This window comes from Poromitra crassiceps (genome assembly GCF_964638095.1).
Source record: "Poromitra crassiceps genome assembly, contig: HAP1_SCAFFOLD_557, whole genome shotgun sequence".
Taxonomy (NCBI): Eukaryota; Metazoa; Chordata; class Actinopteri; order Beryciformes; family Melamphaidae; genus Poromitra; species Poromitra crassiceps.
In genome coordinates, this window is record NW_028151851.1 from 70,998 (window position 1) to 90,173 (window position 19,176).

At 42.9% G+C, this 19,176-nt stretch overlaps 1 protein-coding gene across 5 annotated transcripts in view; it reads left to right on the top strand.

Moving 5' to 3' along the window:
• The window catches only part of LOC310771351 (zinc finger MIZ domain-containing protein 2-like), a 67,528-nt gene that overhangs the window by 40,674 nt on the left and 7,678 nt on the right, over positions 1–19,176 (top strand). For 3 of the 5 annotated variants that reach the window (XM_083663984.1, XM_083663982.1, XM_083663983.1), the window contains exons 11-22: positions 468–552; positions 2,298–2,429; positions 3,042–3,147; positions 4,170–4,327; positions 5,543–5,610; positions 5,696–5,764; positions 6,560–6,801; positions 9,560–9,678; positions 11,790–11,894; positions 17,394–17,460; positions 17,561–17,706; positions 18,886–18,961. In XM_083663984.1, the coding sequence (XP_083520110.1) occupies positions 468–552; positions 2,298–2,429; positions 3,042–3,147; positions 4,170–4,327; positions 5,543–5,610; positions 5,696–5,764; positions 6,560–6,801; positions 9,560–9,678; positions 11,790–11,876 (1,066 nt within the window). In that variant the 3' untranslated portion in view covers positions 11,877–11,894; positions 17,394–17,460; positions 17,561–17,706; positions 18,886–18,961. The remainder of the gene's footprint in view (positions 1–467; positions 553–2,297; positions 2,430–3,041; positions 3,148–4,169; positions 4,328–5,542; positions 5,611–5,695; positions 5,765–6,559; positions 6,802–9,559; positions 9,679–11,789; positions 11,895–17,393; positions 17,461–17,560; positions 17,707–18,885; positions 18,962–19,176) is intronic. The other 2 variants (XM_083663985.1, XM_083663986.1) reach the window with 2 other exon arrangements.

Consider the following 19,176-nt stretch of genomic DNA (forward strand, 5'->3'; position numbering starts at 1 on the left):
ACACACACACACACATGCAGTTATCACCCGTGTTTTGACCCATGCATTTAGAATTATGAGGTCCTGTTCTATGTGATTAGGACAACAGATAGAGGCCATTTACACCTGGCGTTAACATGTGTTTTCTGCCATCAGATTGCAATCTGATTGCAGAAATGGTTGTCCTCTCAATCCGCATAAAGTTGCTGTATCCAGATTGAGAGGACACATTGCATTTACACTTGTGTTCAATGTGTACACAATGCATCCCTGACCACCTCCGGAGGTGGTTTGGCCGATCAGATTGCAATCCTTCTTCAATGTGTTTTGGGGGTGTTTACACCTGTACTTTCAAGTGATAAAACACAATCTGATTGCAATCTGATCACCGAAAACACATGTTAACGCCAGGTGTAAATGGCCTCATAGATCACACCAGATCAGCACCAACTGAAGAATATTGAGTTGTGTTTTATCTCCTCCTGCAGGCCAGATCTGGAGTTGCAGTTCAAGTGTTACCATCATGAAGATAGGCAGATGAACACAAACTGGCCTGCCTCTGTGCAAGTAAGTGTCACCGCCTGTCCTTTGGGTTTGTCACTTTGTCATGCTGCTGCTTCTTAAAGCCCCGTCTGCTATAACATCGTGAGCCTCTGTGGCCCTAGTCTTTAACATCGTGAGCCTCTGTGGCCCTAGTCTTTAACATCGTGAGCCTCTGTGGCCCTAGTCTTTAACATCGTGAGCCTCTGTGGCCCTAGTCTGCTATAACATCGTGAGCCTCTGTGGCCCTAGTCTTTAACATCGTGAGCCTCTGTGGCCCTAGTCTGCTATAACATCGTGAGCCTCTGTGGCCCTAGTCTTTAACATCGTGAGCCTCTGTGGCCCTAGTCTTTAACATCGTGAGCCTCTGTGGCCCTAGTCTGCTATAACATCGTGAGCCTCTGTGGCCCTAGTCTTTAACATCGTGAGCCTCTGTGGCCCTAGTCTGCTATAACATCGTGAGCCTCTGTGGCCCTAGTCTTTAACATCGTGAGCCTCTGTGGCCCTAGTCTTTAACATCGTGAGCCTCTGTGGCCCTAGTCTGCTATAACATCGTGAGCCTCTGTGGCCCTAGTCTGCTATAACATCGTGAGCCTCTGTGGCCCTAGTCTTTGTGGCCCTAGTCTTTGCCGCGTGTCCCGCACCGTTGCCACTTGTCGGTCTTGTTGGCGGGTTGAATCGGTGTCAGGCCGTCTGTGAGAGACATCACTCTAATTGGCTGGTGGTCTTAAGTGAATCAGTGCACGACAAGAGAAGGCACACACACACACACACAATACAGATTCTTCTCATTTTTCAACTTCATCTGACCATTTCAATACACAAATATTTTCACGACGACATGGCCTTCGGGAAAGCCCCTGGAACTTTTTCTCCCTATTTTCCCATCTCTGTCTCTTCCTTTCTTCTTGCACAAGCAAAAGACAAGCTGACAACACCAGCGCAACTTTTTATCAGACATATTCTCGATCAGAAGTACCGTAAATTCCGGACTATAAGCCGCACCGGTGTATAAGCCGCACCTGCAAAGTTGACTATTTTTTACATATATAAGCCGCACCGGACTATAAGCCGCGGGTGTTTTAATGGTATTTTTTTTTTTTTTTTTTTTTTTTTTATTGTGTTTTAATGTTTAATTACCATATGTAAGGGTTCATGCACAGATGGGATTGTCGGGAAAGAGATGGCTGTTTGAGGAAGCTCCCATTTATTAACATTTCAACAAAACAACATAACACAACACCACCTGTGTTGTTTTTTACAGTGCACACAGTGTCATACAGTGTCATACAGTGTCATACAGTGTGGTGAAAAGAGGGCAAGAGAGGAAATTAAAACAGAAGTGGATTTATAGTTAGAAAGAGTGCTAAAAAAGAGAGATTTTTTTTTTTTTTTTTTTTTGAAAAAATCCATAGATAAGCCGCACCGTTATATAAGCCGCAGGGGCCAAAAAAGGCCAAAAAACGGGAAAAAAGGTGCGGCTTATAGTCCGGAATTTACGGTAGCTGTATTCCGAAACAGTGTAAGTGGTGAGCGAGAGTGGTGTGAAAGTGGTAGGAAAACGCTGTTTTCTTTCATGTATGTATCATCACAATAGTTTGTATCTCGGCAGTCCCAGGTCTCGCGCAGGCGCAGAATGCGCGTGCCTGTTGACCGTAGTGACGCAACAGTGGACCTTTGTCACCGGCAGTTGTTTGACGTTGGGTCTGGTGTGTCTGACTGTTACGTAACGTAACGTAACTTAACTGTGCCTCTCTGTGCTTTTCCTCCTGGATCAGGTCAGTGTCAACGCCACTCCGCTGTCCATTGAAAGAGGCGATAACAAAACGTCCCACAAGCCTCTGTACCTGAAGCAGGTGTGCCAGCCGGGGCGCAACACCATCCAGATCACAGTAACGGCCTGCTGTTGTGTAAGTAGCCTTGAAGGAGAATGCACACCTTTCCCATTAGAACTGGGCAATATATCGATATTATATAGATATCGTGATGTGAGACTAGATATCGTCTTAGATTTTGGATGTCGTAATATGCTGATATGGCATAAGTGTTGTCTTTTTCTGGTTTTAAAGGCTGCATTACAGTAAAGTGATGTCGTTTTCTGAACTTACCAGACTGTTGTAGCTGTTCTATTATTTGCCTTTACCCGCTTAGTCATTATATCCACATTACTGATGATCATTTATCAAAAATCTCATTGTGTGAATATGTTGTGAAAGCACCAAAATCCTGTGTCTGCATTTGATTTTGATCAGTCTTGTTTTAATCAAAGTGTTTGTGACATCTCACATGTGCCTTTGACTTATAACTGAACATTTAGCCCACTTTGTAGAAAATACAGAGATATTGTGTATCGCCATACAGCCTAAAAATACAAAATATCTATTTTTAGTCCATATTGCCCAGCCCTACTTCCTGTGTCAGTGTTCAGCATGCACTATAACCACAATGCAACACACATTTGTATGTGTAACCAAATGCATCAAATGCCATAGCAATCTGTTCCTCTCTCTCTCTCTCCCCAGTCCCATCTGTTTGTGCTGCAGCTCGTCCACCGGCCCTCTGTCAGGTCTGTCCTACAGGGTCTGATGAAGAAGAGGCTGCTACCGGCCGAACACTGCATCACCAAGAGTGAGTTATAGTCATTATCACTCTGCATCACCAAGAGTGAGTTATAGTCATTATCACTCTGCATCACCAAGAGTGAGTTATAGTCATTATCACTCTGCATCACCAAGAGTGAGTTATAGTCATTATCACTCTGCATCACCAAGAGTGAGTTATAGTCATCATTATCACTCTGCATCACCAAGAGTGAGTTATAGTCATTATCACTCTGCATCACCAAGAGTGAGTTATAGTCATCATTATCACTCTGCATCACCAAGAGTGAGTTATAGTCATTATCACTCTGCATCACCAAGAGTGAGTTATAGTCATCATTATCACTCTGCATCACCAAGAGTGAGTTATAGTCATTATCACTCTGCATCGCCAAGAGTGAGTTATAGTCATTATCACTCTGCATCACCAAGACTGAGTTACACTCATTATCACTCTGCATCACCAAGACTGAGTTACACTCATTATCACTCTGCATCACCAAGACTGAGTTACACTCATTATCACTCCTCCCATTCTACACACTTTGTACCTTGCTTTTTTCCATTGCTTTTTATTTGATTATCCCCCATCTCATGTCTCCTTCCCACACTCTTTACACAGGCATGATCCTGCCAGCCTGTATGCATAACATTAACGGTCTGCAAATAAGCTGATGGGTTTTTATTGTGACATATTATATCAGTGTTCTCTACAACCACACATGAAAAGAGTCATAAGAAAACAAACCAAAAAGACGTGCCAAATTTCTCTGCATAAAGAAAAGGAAATTGTGATAATTTGGCACTTTTATGAGTTGTTGTCCCAAATCCATCGAGATGAACATGAAGGACACACTTTTGAAAACGAATCTCTTATAGAAGAGGGAGAAACATGATATTTGGTCTGTATAGCTCTGATACGATGCTTGACATGACCGCTTTACCCAGGGCCAGGCTCCTGAGGTGAGAATGTGTGGAGGCGTAATGCATTTCCTGCAGAGCAGTGAAGCCCTGGTGCTACATGAGCTGGTTCCCCTCTCTCTGTTTCAGTCAAGAGAAACTTTAGCAGTGGCACTATCCCAGGCACCCCGGGGTTGAACGGCGAGGACGGCGTCGAGCAGACCGCCATCAAAGTTTCTCTCAAATGTCCAATCACATTCAGACGAATTCAGCTGCCAGCTCGGGGTCACGACTGCAGACACATACAGGTGAGCACGCACGCGCACGCACGCACACGCACGCGCACGCACACACACACGCGCACGCAAGCACGCACGCACACACACGCAAGCACGCACGCGCACACACGCACGCACACACACACACGCACGCACACACACGCAAGCACGCACGCGCACACACGCACGCACACACACGCACGCACACACGCACGCGCACGCACACACACACACGTGCACGCGCACACACACACACACACACACACACACAAGGGATGCCCGATATTGGATTTTTTTGCCGATAAGCAGATATTTTTCAACTCTTATGGCTGATTGCAGATACCGATAGCAATATATGCGCACATTTTTCGTGTATATTTGCACATCAAGTCTCTCCTGTAGTGGAATTAACACATTATTATGCCTACTCTTATCGTGATGGCCCACTGGCAGATGCCAACATAAATCCAGTGCTTGTTAAAATGGACACATTCACTGGGCAAAATAAGAGAACTCCTTTCAGTTATGTAAAAGATGACAATTCTTTTTTTTAATTTATGTAACATTTTCTTTCAAGCAAAACTGTAAGATTCATCCCGCTGAAACAGGATTGGTTGGTGCTCTCCCTGGGTTAGGCTTATCGTCATTTAAGCCTCATTTTATTGGCCTGTTGTATCGGCAGAAATGTTCGGTTCGGCCCGATCCCCATTACCCATTTGAAAGCCGTGATCTGCTGATAGTGATATCATCGTGCATCACTAACGTACACTTGTATGCAGTTGCACCTATGCAGTGTTTCCCCTAGAAAAAATGTCAGGCCTGGAGGGATTTTGAAACGTACCCCGACCGCAACGGTGGGGGTCCTCGCTGGCGACGCTAAACTTTGAGCTAACCTGTTCGCATCTATGTTCGCAATGGCATCTCAAGTATCATCATACCATTATGGGATGCGATGCGAACAGTTGTATTATGGGATGTGCGTTTCCCAGGCGACGACACACGTTGACATGTTTTGGAACAGCGCTGCACGCTGGCACAATGCTCCTAAAAGCAAAATGCGTATTGTTTTGAATGATTTGGCATCTTCTATTACTGTCAACACCAGTATTGTTGTATTGTAAATTATATGCCATAAAGTTTTGGGGGCAAATCTAAAAAAAAAATAGAATGTAGAATGGTAGGGTAAACACTGCTATGTATGCAATTAAATTCTCACTTGTGTGTCTGCACACCTTTATTTTGCAGTGTTTTGACCTGGAGTCGTATTTGCAGCTGAATTGTGAAAGAGGGACCTGGAGATGTCCTGTGTGCAAGTATGTATTAAAGATCACCTTTTTAGAACGGTATCGGTGCTGCTAAGAACAATAGTTCACCTGGCGTCTTGTCTCTGCTTCACAGTAAGACCGCTTTGCTGGAAGGACTAGAAGTTGACCAGTACATGCTCGGGATTCTTGTCTACATCCAAAAGTAAGCATTTATTTTGTGATTAATTAATTTGATGTCAATGGAATTATATTAATTATAATTAAAATTAATTATTATATTATAATTTATGTGGCATTTCTCAATCTGTTTGAATGCCCAGTTGCCCAGTTCCAGGGTTCTCACAGGTCCTTGAAATCCTCGAAAGCATTAAAAAAAAGCATCCCCACCTCACGGGAGCATAATTGTAATGATTTATACAGAAATGTAACTGTTTAAAAGTGATATAATTGTCTGGTAGACCTGGTGACCTGGTGACCTCCCTGATTTCTAAGTTAAAACAGCCCCGAAACATGTTGGGGATGCAATTCTCTGCGGGGATGCGGAAACGTTCACGGCACGTGTCGCAGGCGCAAATTAGAGCCGTGCCAAAATCATCTGCGCCACAAAATGCCTGCGCAAACGGGATTTGGGCGGTCTTAACTACCAGAATTATTCACGGGTGTGAAACACGGTGCACTCCCAGCACAGCGAGGTATTTAGCGCGTAAGAGGTCCTTTTCAAAGCTCTTAGAGCAAAGTAATAGCGCGCTGCTGATGATAGGATAATGCCATCTATCCCCACATTTTAGCGCTGAAACGCCTGCTTTGGCATGTGGCACGCCTATGCCCAGTACAATTATAACAGGCATGCGCTTGTGCCCGCCCCCAATTTGCATTGCACACGGCATAGCGCTAAATTAGCGCTTTTGGGAAGACAGGGCCCCTTGAATTTGATGTTTAAGAAGGTGTGGGAGCCTTGTATGTAATGAAAGACTCCTTCTGTCTGTCACTGCGTCAGTTCGGACTATGAGGAGATCACCATAGACCCGGTGTGCGGCTGGAGGCCGGTGCCCGTCAAGCCAGACATCCACATAAAGGAGGAGTGTGACGGGCCGGTGCTGAAGCGCTGCCGCACGGTGAGCCCCAGTCACATGGTCCTGCCCAACGTCATGGAGATGATCGCCGCCCTGGGCCCCGCCTCCTCGCCCTACCACACTCTGCCCACAGGGGGCAGGAACACCCCGGACTACAACAGCCCAGGTAGCTTGAGGACTGAGGAGGGGGACTTTCAAGGCGGTGTGACTTGATGGTCTTTATTTTTTTTACACATATTCCCATGTAAGAAGAGAATTTTAGAATTTACTATTTATTTAGTAGCTTAAAAATGAGTCTAAATGATTCATCGATTATAAGCAATAGTTTAATTTGAATATTTGATCGATTAATTGACTAATCGTTGCAGCACTACTTTGTTACTGATCAGTGTTACATAGATAGAGCTAGCATGTAATGTAACTGCATATATATATATATATATATATATACTGTGTATAATATATATATATATATATATATAGATATATATAGATATATAGATATATATATAGATAGATAGATAGATAGATATGCATATATGCATCTATGTGTGTGTGTGTATATGCATCTATACGTGTGTATATATATGCATCTATATATATATATATATATGTGTATATATACACACACACACACATATCTATATATATATATATATATATATTAGGGCTGTGCCGATTCACTTATCTCCCGATTCGATACTATCACGATACTTGGGTGCCGATTCGATTTATATTGCGATTCTTAAGTATTGCGATTCTACGATTATTGCGATTCGATATTACGATTTATTGCGATTTTTGTTTCTTTTTTTCTTTTCTTTTTTCAGTTTGTTTGCTTTTTTACACTAGATTAGAACATGGGAAAAGTTGAATCATACACTAGAGACTGTATATCATGAGTAGGGCTGGGCGATATAGTTAAAAACAGGGGCGGACTGGGATCATAATTCAGGCTGGGCATTAGATACCAAGCAGGCCAGGCCGATATGGGCCGACGCGCGTGAAATTTGGGCCGTTTGAAGCTCAATGTCGGTCGTTTGAAGCCCAATTTGGGCCGTTTGAAGCCTAATTTGGGCCAAGTCCAATTTTACAATGAGATGCACCTACTTTAACCCTGAAGTGTAATTATTACTTCAGACTAACTAATAAAGTAATACAACCACTAGTAAACCAGTAGGCGGCACCTGGCCTGCTGTTCAGTGAGTGGCCTGACTGCGGCACCAAAAAAAAAAAAAAAAAAAAAAAAATTTTTTTTTTTTTTTTTTTTTTTGCTTTTGCGATTATCGATTCTTGAATAAAATATCGATCCAAAAAATCGTGACATTAAAAATCGCGATACTTAGGTGAATCGATTTTTTCTCCCACCCCTAATATATATACACATACATACATACATACATACATATAGATGTATATAGATCTTCAGTGGTAAACAAATGTGCTTGGATTACAACTACAGATGTCATCTGTTTGCAACTGACAACTTGAAAGTAAGTTGCAGAGTAATGTGGTCCCACAGGCTTTGCTTACCTGTTCCCAGAGCTATTAATAGGCCATTCACTGTAGTGGAGCGTACTATTGTCTGAAACCAGATGGGCTAGGCACGCACTCGTGCACGGGGAGGATGACATAGGGCATTCACGACTAGTGAATTTTACTAGTCGACTAGTCGTCCCTAAAGGTAGTCGACTAGTCGACTAACCGTTTTTAATTTATTTTTAATAATTTTTTTTTTTTTTTTTTTTTTTTTTTTTTTTTTAATCTTTAAGAAAGAACATGAGGTATTTACACGACATACAATACATGGACTATCATATCCCATATCCCCCACAAAGAACATCAAAACACAACAAAACAAAACAAGAAAACTGCATAAGATACACAATAATCCAAGAACAAACAAGACTATTGGACAAACAACCAAACAAAAACAATGCATTCAGCTCCTATCCTGATAAGCCTAATGACACTGGGGTAAAAAGTTCTTAAAGTCAAACTCTGTATGTGGTTGCCATATTTTGGGGATGTCTAAGAATCTGCCTTTGCTCTTGTAGTAAATGTTATCCAACGTATGGTAGCTTGAGAGTTCATTCCACCAGTGAACTACAGCTGGGGGATTGGATGGTTTCCAATTTAAAGCTATGCATTTCCTAGCTGCCAACAGGGCAAGATCTATGTATTTACTTTGAATGCATTGTTTTTGTTTGGTTGTTTGTCCAATAGTCTTGTTTGTTCTTGGATTATTGTGTATCTTATGCAGTTTTCTTGTTTTGTTTTGTTGTGTTTTGATGTTCTTTGTGGGGGATATGGGATATGATAGTCCATGTATGTTCTTTCTTAAAGATTAAAAAAAAAAAAAAAAAAAAAAAAAAATTTTTTTTTTTTTTTTTTTTTGCTAAAACGACTAGTCGACTACTAAGCACAGTGTCGACTAGTGGTTTTACTAGTCGACTAGTCGACTAGTCGACTAGTCTGTGAATGCCCTACATGACACACTGCACATATGTTAGTGATCACTCCCAATCAATATCTTAGATATATGTATCTTCGTACCGAACCCAAAAACAGATCTAGGGATGCACAATATTTTATATATATATATATATATATATATATATATATATAATCATGGTTTCCATGCTTTCTGGGCCTCAAAACATATTTTAAATAGGACGTGACCCAGAACAGCATTTCAAGAAGCCTGCGCACCATGAGCATGCCTGGACTAGCAAATACAATATCCATGCTAAGACTAGCAAATACCCCCCTCCCCCCTCAACATAGGCCCGCTCATGCAGCATGCCGTGGGGCTGGAAGCACTTTCTCTGCTCACTATTACACAAGAGAAAGGAGGTCTACACAGACCTCTTAGTGTTTATTTGCTGACTGAAAGTAACATTGGTTTTGTCCGTGTCCTCTAGCGAGCCAGGGATTCTCCGGCCAAACAGGATTTCCAGACTTCCCCAACACTCCTGGCACCCCGACACTAGGAGAGTATACCTCATCAGGACCACCCCCCCTCTCCTATCAGTCTGACCAGGTTAGACACACACACACACACACACACACACACACACACTCTCTCTCTCTCTCTCTCTCTCTCTGTATCCAGTGTACATGTGTGAGCAAACATACAACAAACAGATTCCTCTATAGACAGTTTTAACTTGACCAAAAAAACATTATAAATTGAACCCCAGCTCACTTCCTGTTGCAGTGTTTGCTATGGATAGGAGAGAGAGAGAGAAAAGCAGAGCAGAACTGACAATTCTGTGAAAACGGTCTATATTTCCTATGAAGGTTTTATAGCAGCAATGCCAAATGTAAGTTAACTAGGCATCTCACGTGCTACATGCGCTCGATTCCTAGGCTCACCCGCTACGCGGCCTCGCCCTCAGCTGCTGCGTGGCCTCGCCTGCTCAATAGACCCTTCTCACGGGGGCCATTTTGTGTCAAATTGGCAGGGTAAACACAGGTGCAAGCAACACACTAATGAGGGTTTCCAAATTCCAATCATTGGAAGTTGGAAACCCTCATTAGTGTTTTGCTTGCACCTGTGTTTACCCTGTCTTTTCGACCCAAAATGGCCCCCGTGAGAAGGGTCTATTGGCGCGTGTGTTGCTCACAAAATGTTATTGCCCTTAAGTTTAACATCGATTTTGCCTGGGAAACACATACCCCTCTCCAGTCTCCTGTTCAGGAACAGCAACCTCTACGGTCGCTCTCTCCTTTGCAAGAGATCCTTTGGATGCTAGGTTAATAGTCGCCATGTTTCAAAATCAAGAATGGCAAACAGGAAACATCGCGAGACACTTGGAAAAACTTCTTCTTCTTCTTCTTTAGTGTTTTATGGCGGTTGGCAACCAACTTAAAGGTGCATTACCGCCACCAACTGGACTGGATTGTGGAACAGGGGATTCAAAACAAAACAAACAAAACCCAAAACAACTACTCTCAAATTCTTGTGTCTACCCCAATTTCTTTAAGAAACTTAATAATATGCATATAAATGCTACCTGCTGTTTTCCCTAATAAACCTGGCAATGAAAAATCTTGATGTTTTGCCATTCTCAATGCCTGAAACATAGAATTCCTTTCTGTATTGTATTTCCTACAGTGTAAAAGGATATGTTCAACAGTTTCTGGTTCGCTACAGTGTATACATTTCCCATCAGGATGCTTGCCTATTTTATGTAATGTATGATTGAGAGCTGTATGACCTATTCTTAAACGGGTGATAATGCTTTCTTCCCTTCGCTTCCAACCCACCCTCCTTCCAGCCCCAACCTGCCTTTGTATGTTATACAAATGTCTACCAGTATCTTGTCCATCCCAGTACTCCTGCCATACTGACTGCACGTATGATTTAATGAATGTCTTGACTTCAGCTTTACTTAATGGAATGTTTATATCTACCTGTTTGATTCTTAATGCTTGTTTGGCTAAGATATCCACCTGCTCATTCCCCTCCACACCAACATGAGCAGGGACCCAAAGGTAGCGTGTAGCTATGCCCTTCACCTCCAACCTGTACATTATATTGAATATTTCATTGATGATATCTGTTCTGAATGCTGATCTACCAGATTGTATGCTTTGTAGTGATGAAAAACTATCAGATGCAATAACTGTGTTGTTTCTTTCTCTCTGCTCCACCCACCTTAATGCTAATATAATTGCCAATAGCTCCGTTGTGTATACTGAAAGATGGTCCGACACCCTTTTCTTAATACAGATCTCACCCTCTGGAATATATACTGCTGCCCCTGCACACCCGGTTTCTGGATCTTTGGAGCCGTCTGTAAATACAAACACTGAATCTGAGTAATGCTGTTCAAAATAGCTCTGGACTACATACCACTTTGGAATTTTCTTTGCCTTGTCCTTTAATACCTGCTGAATGTTGAGGTCTACCTTTGGCAATGGGAATAACCAGGGAGGAATCGAAGATATTGCAACTGTGGGGCTATATTGTAACTTACCCAATCCTATATGTTCTGCCTCTCCATTACCAACCCATCCAAAACTTGTGATATTTGACTCATTGTGTTCCCAACAGTCTTTCAAAATGCTCTTGGCAGGATGTGTGTCACTATGACCCTGGAGATTAACCCAGTATGCTAGCATTAACTTTGCCCTCCTAATCCTCAGAGGCATGTCTCCCATCTCCACCTGCATTGCTGCCACTGGAGATGTTTTGAAAGATCCACTGCAGATTCTCAACGCCTGAGCTTGTAATGACTCTAATTTCTTGAGGTTTGACTCTGCTGCTGACATATAAGCTACACACCCATAATCAAAGACAGATCTCATGAGTGCCCAGTATATATTATGTAGTGAAGTTCTACTTGCTCCCCACTCCTGTCCAGACAAACATCGGAGTATGTTGATGACCTTTTGACACTTAGTCTTAACTTTATCCAAATGAACTCTCCATGTGAGCTTTTCATCAAACCATACACCGAGAAATCTAATAACTTTTACCTGCTCAAGAGGTTGTTCATACAATTTCAGGGACATGGGCGCGATTTTATGCCGCCTTGAAAAACAAATTACTTGTGTCTTTGCTACAGACAATTTGAATCCCCATTTCCTAGCCCAGTTTTCCACTTCAAGTACTGCCTCTTGCATTTTCTTATTAACATAAGATACATTACGGCCTCTTATCCAGATAGCACCATCATCCGCATACAAAGACTTACCTACACTTTCCTGAACCCGAGAAAAGATATCATGGATCATTACATTAAATAACACTGGACTACATACACTTCCTTGTGGTGTTCCATTCTCCACCATATACATACTGGAATACTCTGCCCCCACTCTTACTTGTATTCTCCTGTCCAATAAGAAACTTCGGACCCAATTATATGCTCGACCGCCAATTCCCAATGATTTTAACTTAATTAATAGTCCTTCCTTCCATAGCATGTCATATGCCTTTTCCACATCAAAAAAGACAGCTACCACTACTTCCTTGTTGGTCTGTGCTTTCCTGATGTCTGATTCTAGGCACAATACAGAGTCCATTGTATTCCGACCCTTACGGAACCCACTTTGATATGGAGAAAGAAGATCTTTACTTTCTAAAAAATAATTCAATCTCTCTGTGACCATCCTTTCCATGATTTTACACAAATGAGAAGTCAGAGCAATAGGTCTATAGCTACATGGATCTGAAGGGTCTTTCCCTGGTTTTAGGACAGGCACAATTATTGCTTGCTTCCACACAGAAGGAAGTTGCCCAATCTCCCAAACCCTGTTAAACAGTCTTAACACTATACCCAATGTACTATCTGTCATATTTTCCAACATTTTATAACACACACCATCCTTCCCAGGAGTAGTCTGACGAGCACCAATAATTGCTCTCCTTAGCTCAAACATACTGAAAAACTGATCTAGTGGATCTCCTGACACCTCCATTATTTCTAACACTTCAGGATTCTCCATTAAGACCCTACTTCTGCACTGCCTGGCCTCCTCTGCAAGATTATCAGAACTGTGAACTTTCCTAAATGTTTGTGCCAAAAGTTCAGCCTTTTCTAAATTATTGACAGCCACTTTGTCCCCACTGTTTAACACTGGTAACTCATAATTTCTTCTTACCCCCCCCCCATCCTTCTAATCATGCCCCAGACATCTGACAGCTGTACCTCTCTTCCAATACTGTTACAATACTGCCTCCAAAAAGTGCGTTTTTGTGTTCTTATTGTCCTCCTAACTATTGCCTGAGCCCTTTTATACTGTACCAAAGCATCATGAGAATGATGTTTCTTGAGCTGTCTAAATGATTTATTCCTTCTTTTAGTTTTTTCAAGATAAATAGTAAATGCAAAGGACCCAAGGTTAAAACCACGGCAACGCACTTCTGACGGAGTGGACGACAGCCGCATTAGCTATTTATCTTGAAAAAACTAAACAAAGAAAACGAAAAATTTTGCTTAGTTTCCACAATATGGTTGTTGTTTTACATCCCTGCACTACACCACTTCAATCAAGATTTGCAGTACGCCCAGAAAAGATGTGAATCTACGAAATTTAGAGTGTTCTCCCGTTGAGTTACTGTTTAGAGAGGCTGATTATAGGGGCCCGCGCTACCGCAGCTGACCACTGCGAGCCTGTGCGAGGTTCTTTTGGCGCTGTCACGCTTCCAAAAATAAAAAATGGCGGAGGCTGCTGTGCGCTGATGTTGCAATGGGGCAATATGGAGCTGTCATTTCTTTCCATAAAAGTTCTTTGCCTAAACGAGCCTAATGTCAAATACCCGGAAGTAGTTTTTCCAAGTGTCTCGCGATGTTTCCTGTTTGCCATTCTTGATTTTGAAACATGGCGACTATTAACCTAGCATCCAAAGGATCTCTTGCAAAGGAGAGAGCGACCGTAGAGGTTGCTGTTCCTGAACAGGAGACTGGAGAGGGGTATGTGTTTCCCAGGCAAAATCGATGTTATTATTATAGCGTTGCAGGTCAGAGACCTGATTCTCTGTGCAGATATAAAGCATACACAATCGGCGTGTAAGCTAGCTAACGCTAGCACTCGAGCAACTCGGCTAACGTTAGTGAAGCAGCTTTTCTGTTTGTATGGAGGGGATGGCGCTCCAAAAATCGGACAGGTTTATGTTTTCCTGTTTATTTGCAAACGCGAATAGCTTGTAAAGCAATAAAAGCATTACTCAATATATTTATATTTCGCCAATGTGAAATCGGCTTATAGAGACGCTGCATGAAATAAGCCATGCCCATTGTTGGGGAAAGCTCTCCCTCCTTCTCTCTTCACCTTCATTACATGTACTTGAATTAAACACGACTAAAGCTGTTGTGTGGTGGGCTGCACAGACAATAATAATAATAATCCCAAATTAAAGTATTTTATGCTCCAGAGCAAAACAAGGAAGCCGTTGAGAAGAAAAATCAGGACTCTGTGAGTCTGTACTGGGAGAGAGGGCTGACACAGCTCATCATAACCATCATGGCAGGCGGGGGCGGTTGGGGCTAAGTTGGGACCACTGAGTAAACGGTTATAATATGGTACAGTAAGTTACCAGTAGGCTAATTAGTTATACAGTATTCTCGTAAGATAACCTGTAGACCTGTGTTCATGTGTTGAAATGTTACCATGCTGTCCTGATATTAGGTTGCTGAGTGAGCCAGTTCCCCTACAGATGACTTGCATTCATGTGTGCAACCCAACGTGTTGATGTGTGGGTGTCTCTAGGGTTGCCAACATTCCATCCCAGCAATACGGGACGGTCGGACCCCCCCGGGGCTATGATATAAAAAAAAAAATACATTCAACTCTAAAAAATGTGTTATGTTATTCCCTTTACAGTGTTTATTTTCTGTTTTCATTACTAGCTGTTATTGCCATTTCCCTTGATAGAGAAACATTTCACATAATATTGAAAGGTTTGCAAATGTGTGATTTGAATCTGGTCTTTCAAATGTGACTTTGAAAATAATCACACACCAAAGAAGATGGCATAACTGCTGAACTGCTAAATTTTATTTAGCCAGGTACAAAGTAGGCTATAAATGGGGTAATAATGCCCATAAATATCCATAAGTAAACAAACATCTGAACGTTTTTATTTTTTTTTATTTTTTTTTCTACAAACGTCTGTAAGTGTCCTTCATGGGGGGAGTCAGTCAGCTTAACCCACGTGTACTTATCTTCCCAAACTTTACTATATGAACAAAGTATTTTCTTTTTTGGAGGGCCGGGGCCTGCATCGCTAGCCTAGGTAAACCCAGCCCCCACGTGACCTGCTCTCTCAGTTCCCAGTCACTAGCGTAGTGACTGAGAACAGGTCTGAGAGCAGGTCACGTGGGGGATGGGTTTACCCAGGCTACTGCATCGCCGTCTCCATCGCTTTCATGCCCACGTCGTGCGCTCATTTTTCCACATGAGTGATTGTGGCACAGCACACGCTGACAAATAATATAGCCGCGCCCACCTGAGAGTCTCTCACACACACACACACACACGCACACGCACACACACACACACACCCGCTCTGTGCAGCTGTGCCTGCCCCCTGTCATCAACTGAGCGGCTGCGGCACGCCGGCACCCCCAGGGTCCTAGCGCCCTTCGCGTTATCTCATACAGCACACAAACACACAGGCAAGCAGACAGACAGGTCGCAATATATATGCCTCTTCCCTTAAAAACGGGACAAGTGGCGTCCCGTACGGGACACGTCTCTTTTGACCCAAATACGGGATGTCCCGGCTAATACGGGACTGTTGGCAACCCTAGGTGTCTCAGAAATCAAGATATTTTGCTCTGTATTGACTGCCAGTCTGACAGAGAGAGGCAGTGCGCTGAAATAATTCATTGACAGATTTGTCTGCTTAAAAACAGGAAAAACCTTGTCAGACTGTTCATATCTATATTTCCTCCTGATGGCCGCTGTTGCCTGTTTATTAGCAATCAAAGTGGGCGTGGCTTTCGAACTCTCTGTGGACAACCGCTCCAGCAGTTCTCTGTTAAAATAAACTGCTAACTACGGAGGTACGGTGGTGCAGTGGTAAGCACTATCGCCTCACAGCTCGAAGGTCGTGGGTTCGATTCCCACCTGGAGACGAGGTGAACGCTGAAGGAATGCGTGCCCGTCCGCATGTCCTCGAGTGCCCACCGCCCGGGTGGAGTCGGCAAAAAGGGCCTTTCTGTGTGGAGTTTGCATGTTCTCCTCGTGCCTCCTGGGGGTTTCCTTCATATAGGAACCGCCTTCACAAAAACATGCAATATCCTGGTTGCTAGTGTGGTTCCTCCTCTGGTCGTTAAGGGCGCCTGTTCAGAGGGAGGGGAACTTTACTTTACTTTACTTTACTTTATTGCACTTGGCAGACGCCTTTGTCCAAAGCGACTTACAACATCACATCTCATCAGAATACACAAGAAATACAACATCACATCTCATCAGAATACACAAGAAATACACAGAACAATTGAAAGTAATAAATATAAGAACGTAGTGTAGTAAAAAGCATGTAATACAATCAATAAGAGTCAAGTATCCTGGTCTATCATGAACTAGAGTAACACATTATGGGGATACAAATAATGTAAAAAAGTAGTCAGGGGCGTAGCTAGCAGCATGTGAGTGTTTTATAATAACACTCACATGGTTGGAATAGCGTGAACCTCCCACGTGCTATGTCCTACCGGTGAAGCTTCCTCTGTCAGGTGAAAAGAAGCGGCTGACTGACTGCCCATGTCTCGGAGGAAGCATGGAAGCATGGTCTCGGCTCTCCCCAGATCGGCAGAGGATGGAGTAGCAACCAGGATTGAGAAATCAAATGAGCACTAATGGGGGATAAAATGGGATAAAAAATTGGGGGGGGGGGGGGAACTGCCAACTGTTTAAATTGGTTAACGTTAGCATGCCTGATGCCTACTAGTATGGCTCAACCGTACTGTACATTATAACGTGGGCAAAATCGATAACGTTAATCGGGGTATGGTAGTTTGGTTATCGTCTCCAGTTTCTTCTTCCTAGCCAGCTTTCTGAATGATTTGCTATTCATACCATACATTGACTAACTTGCCTGACATTGTCTCAAGTTAGTTAACGTTACACTCAACTATAGCTAACTGCCTTTGCTCACTAATTGTGTGTCAAAAACATGTGCAACCTGTCTGCTTGAGCAATGTAGTTATATGGGTAGAAAACAAGCTAGTAATTCTACCAGCTGTACAGTATAAATGTTCTGTGAAATAACCTGGTTGTCTTTTTGTTTACTTTCAGCGATGCGTCATTTGGAGAACTACCTACTAACGTGGATACTGAATCTTCAAATGGCAAAGAGGGAATGGTAACATGGATATACATCATTCTTATTATTGTTTATTATTATTGTCATTTAGCTCCAATCAGACAAGAGCTCTTTTAAAGCAAAACCGGATTTCTCACAGGACACCGGTGGCGAAGGCTCGGAGGTCGCTGACGCCCTGACTGGATCTGGGGATGAAGAGAGTGGGAGGCAGCTGGGAGACGTGGAGCTGCAGTGTGCCTTGTGCATGAAATGGTTCACAGCAGACACATTTGCCATCGACACTCTGTACGTATGATTAGACCCTGCCATTCAATTGATGGTCAAACAGTGACATCTTAGTTCAGACCCAAAGCGTTTTTTTCAGTCAGAACGCTATGAAAATCATGTCAAGGGCGCTTCCATTGTGCACAAAACACAGCGCACGGAGTGGGTTTTTTCCCCCTGCAGTCGCGCGCACTAGAGTTGAGCACACAACGACTACAAGGACGGTAGCCAGCTGGTTTTGTCTGTTTGATGTTGTTCACTGTCAATAAGAAAGACAGATTATTGCGAATTCTGGCAGCAGCGAGGTGGAGGATCCCCCTGGGAGGAGAAAATCTAGGAGTAAAAAGACGAGCAGCGCGCCTTTCCACCAAATGTTCAACTTTTTCAGCTTTAAAACGCCCAGAGCGCTCCGTCAAAAAGACGAGACGCCACCAGCGTTTAAACACCAGGTGCGTTCCTTGAAATATTATTTTATTTTACAAAATGCCTATGTGCGAAGCGCTATGAAGCGCTTTTCAATCCGCCTGGTAATGGTGCTCGTGATGGAAGCGCATAGTATAGCTGGCTCAATCACATTGATCAGGTCTCGATGAGGTTGCAGACGGGTGATCTTTTCTGCAGGCCGGCCGAGGACGAGGCACCTTCCTCGTTAACCAGGCTGGGATCTACGCTGTTCAAGTGGTGAATCATTGGCGTCTAGCCGTGTTGTACTTATAAACGGCATCACAGTTCTTGCAATGAACAATGTCGTCTTTTAACTTAAAATGGTCCCAAACAAAACTTTGCTTCGCTCGCTTCATTTCCTCGTCTGGCTGAGTGCTGACAATGTGCTGTTGCTGTTCTCAGTTCTCACCGCAGCAAGCCCAGTGAGACCACGCCCATAGCCCCACGCAGAGTTGTCTCATAGTCCCATTGCACCCTCACCTGGTTGCGACCACATAGTGAAATCCAATCTTATGCTGGAGTTTCAGCACATTTAGGCCTATTTGATTTGATTAAAAAAAAAAAAAAAAATCGATAAAAATTCCACGTGATCAAATCAATTCCTTAACGATCAATTATCGATTTTCGATTATTGATGAACATCCCTAATGTACCACATATGAAGACTTGGCACTGCAGAAAATCAAGAACTTTTGTATGGGTCTAAAGCAGAATTTCAGTTTGCTGTGATCCTGACAAGTACTTCCTCTTCTGTAGGACCTGGGAAATATTGGACCATCATACGACACCCAGAAACAGACCACTGCCACCCCCACTCCCGGCGGGCTAAACGGTAAGTACAGAACGCAAAGAAAATGTAGGTTATAAAATGTGATTCAATTCTCCATGCAGCAGAGATAATAATAATAATTGATTCAGTTCTCCATGCAGCATAGATGATAATAATTGAACTGGGGAAAATGTTTCACCGACCTTAAGTAATGGCCAGCATGAGCTACCCAGAATAGAGAGTAAGAGACTGTTAAATCTGATGACTTTGGCAATTCT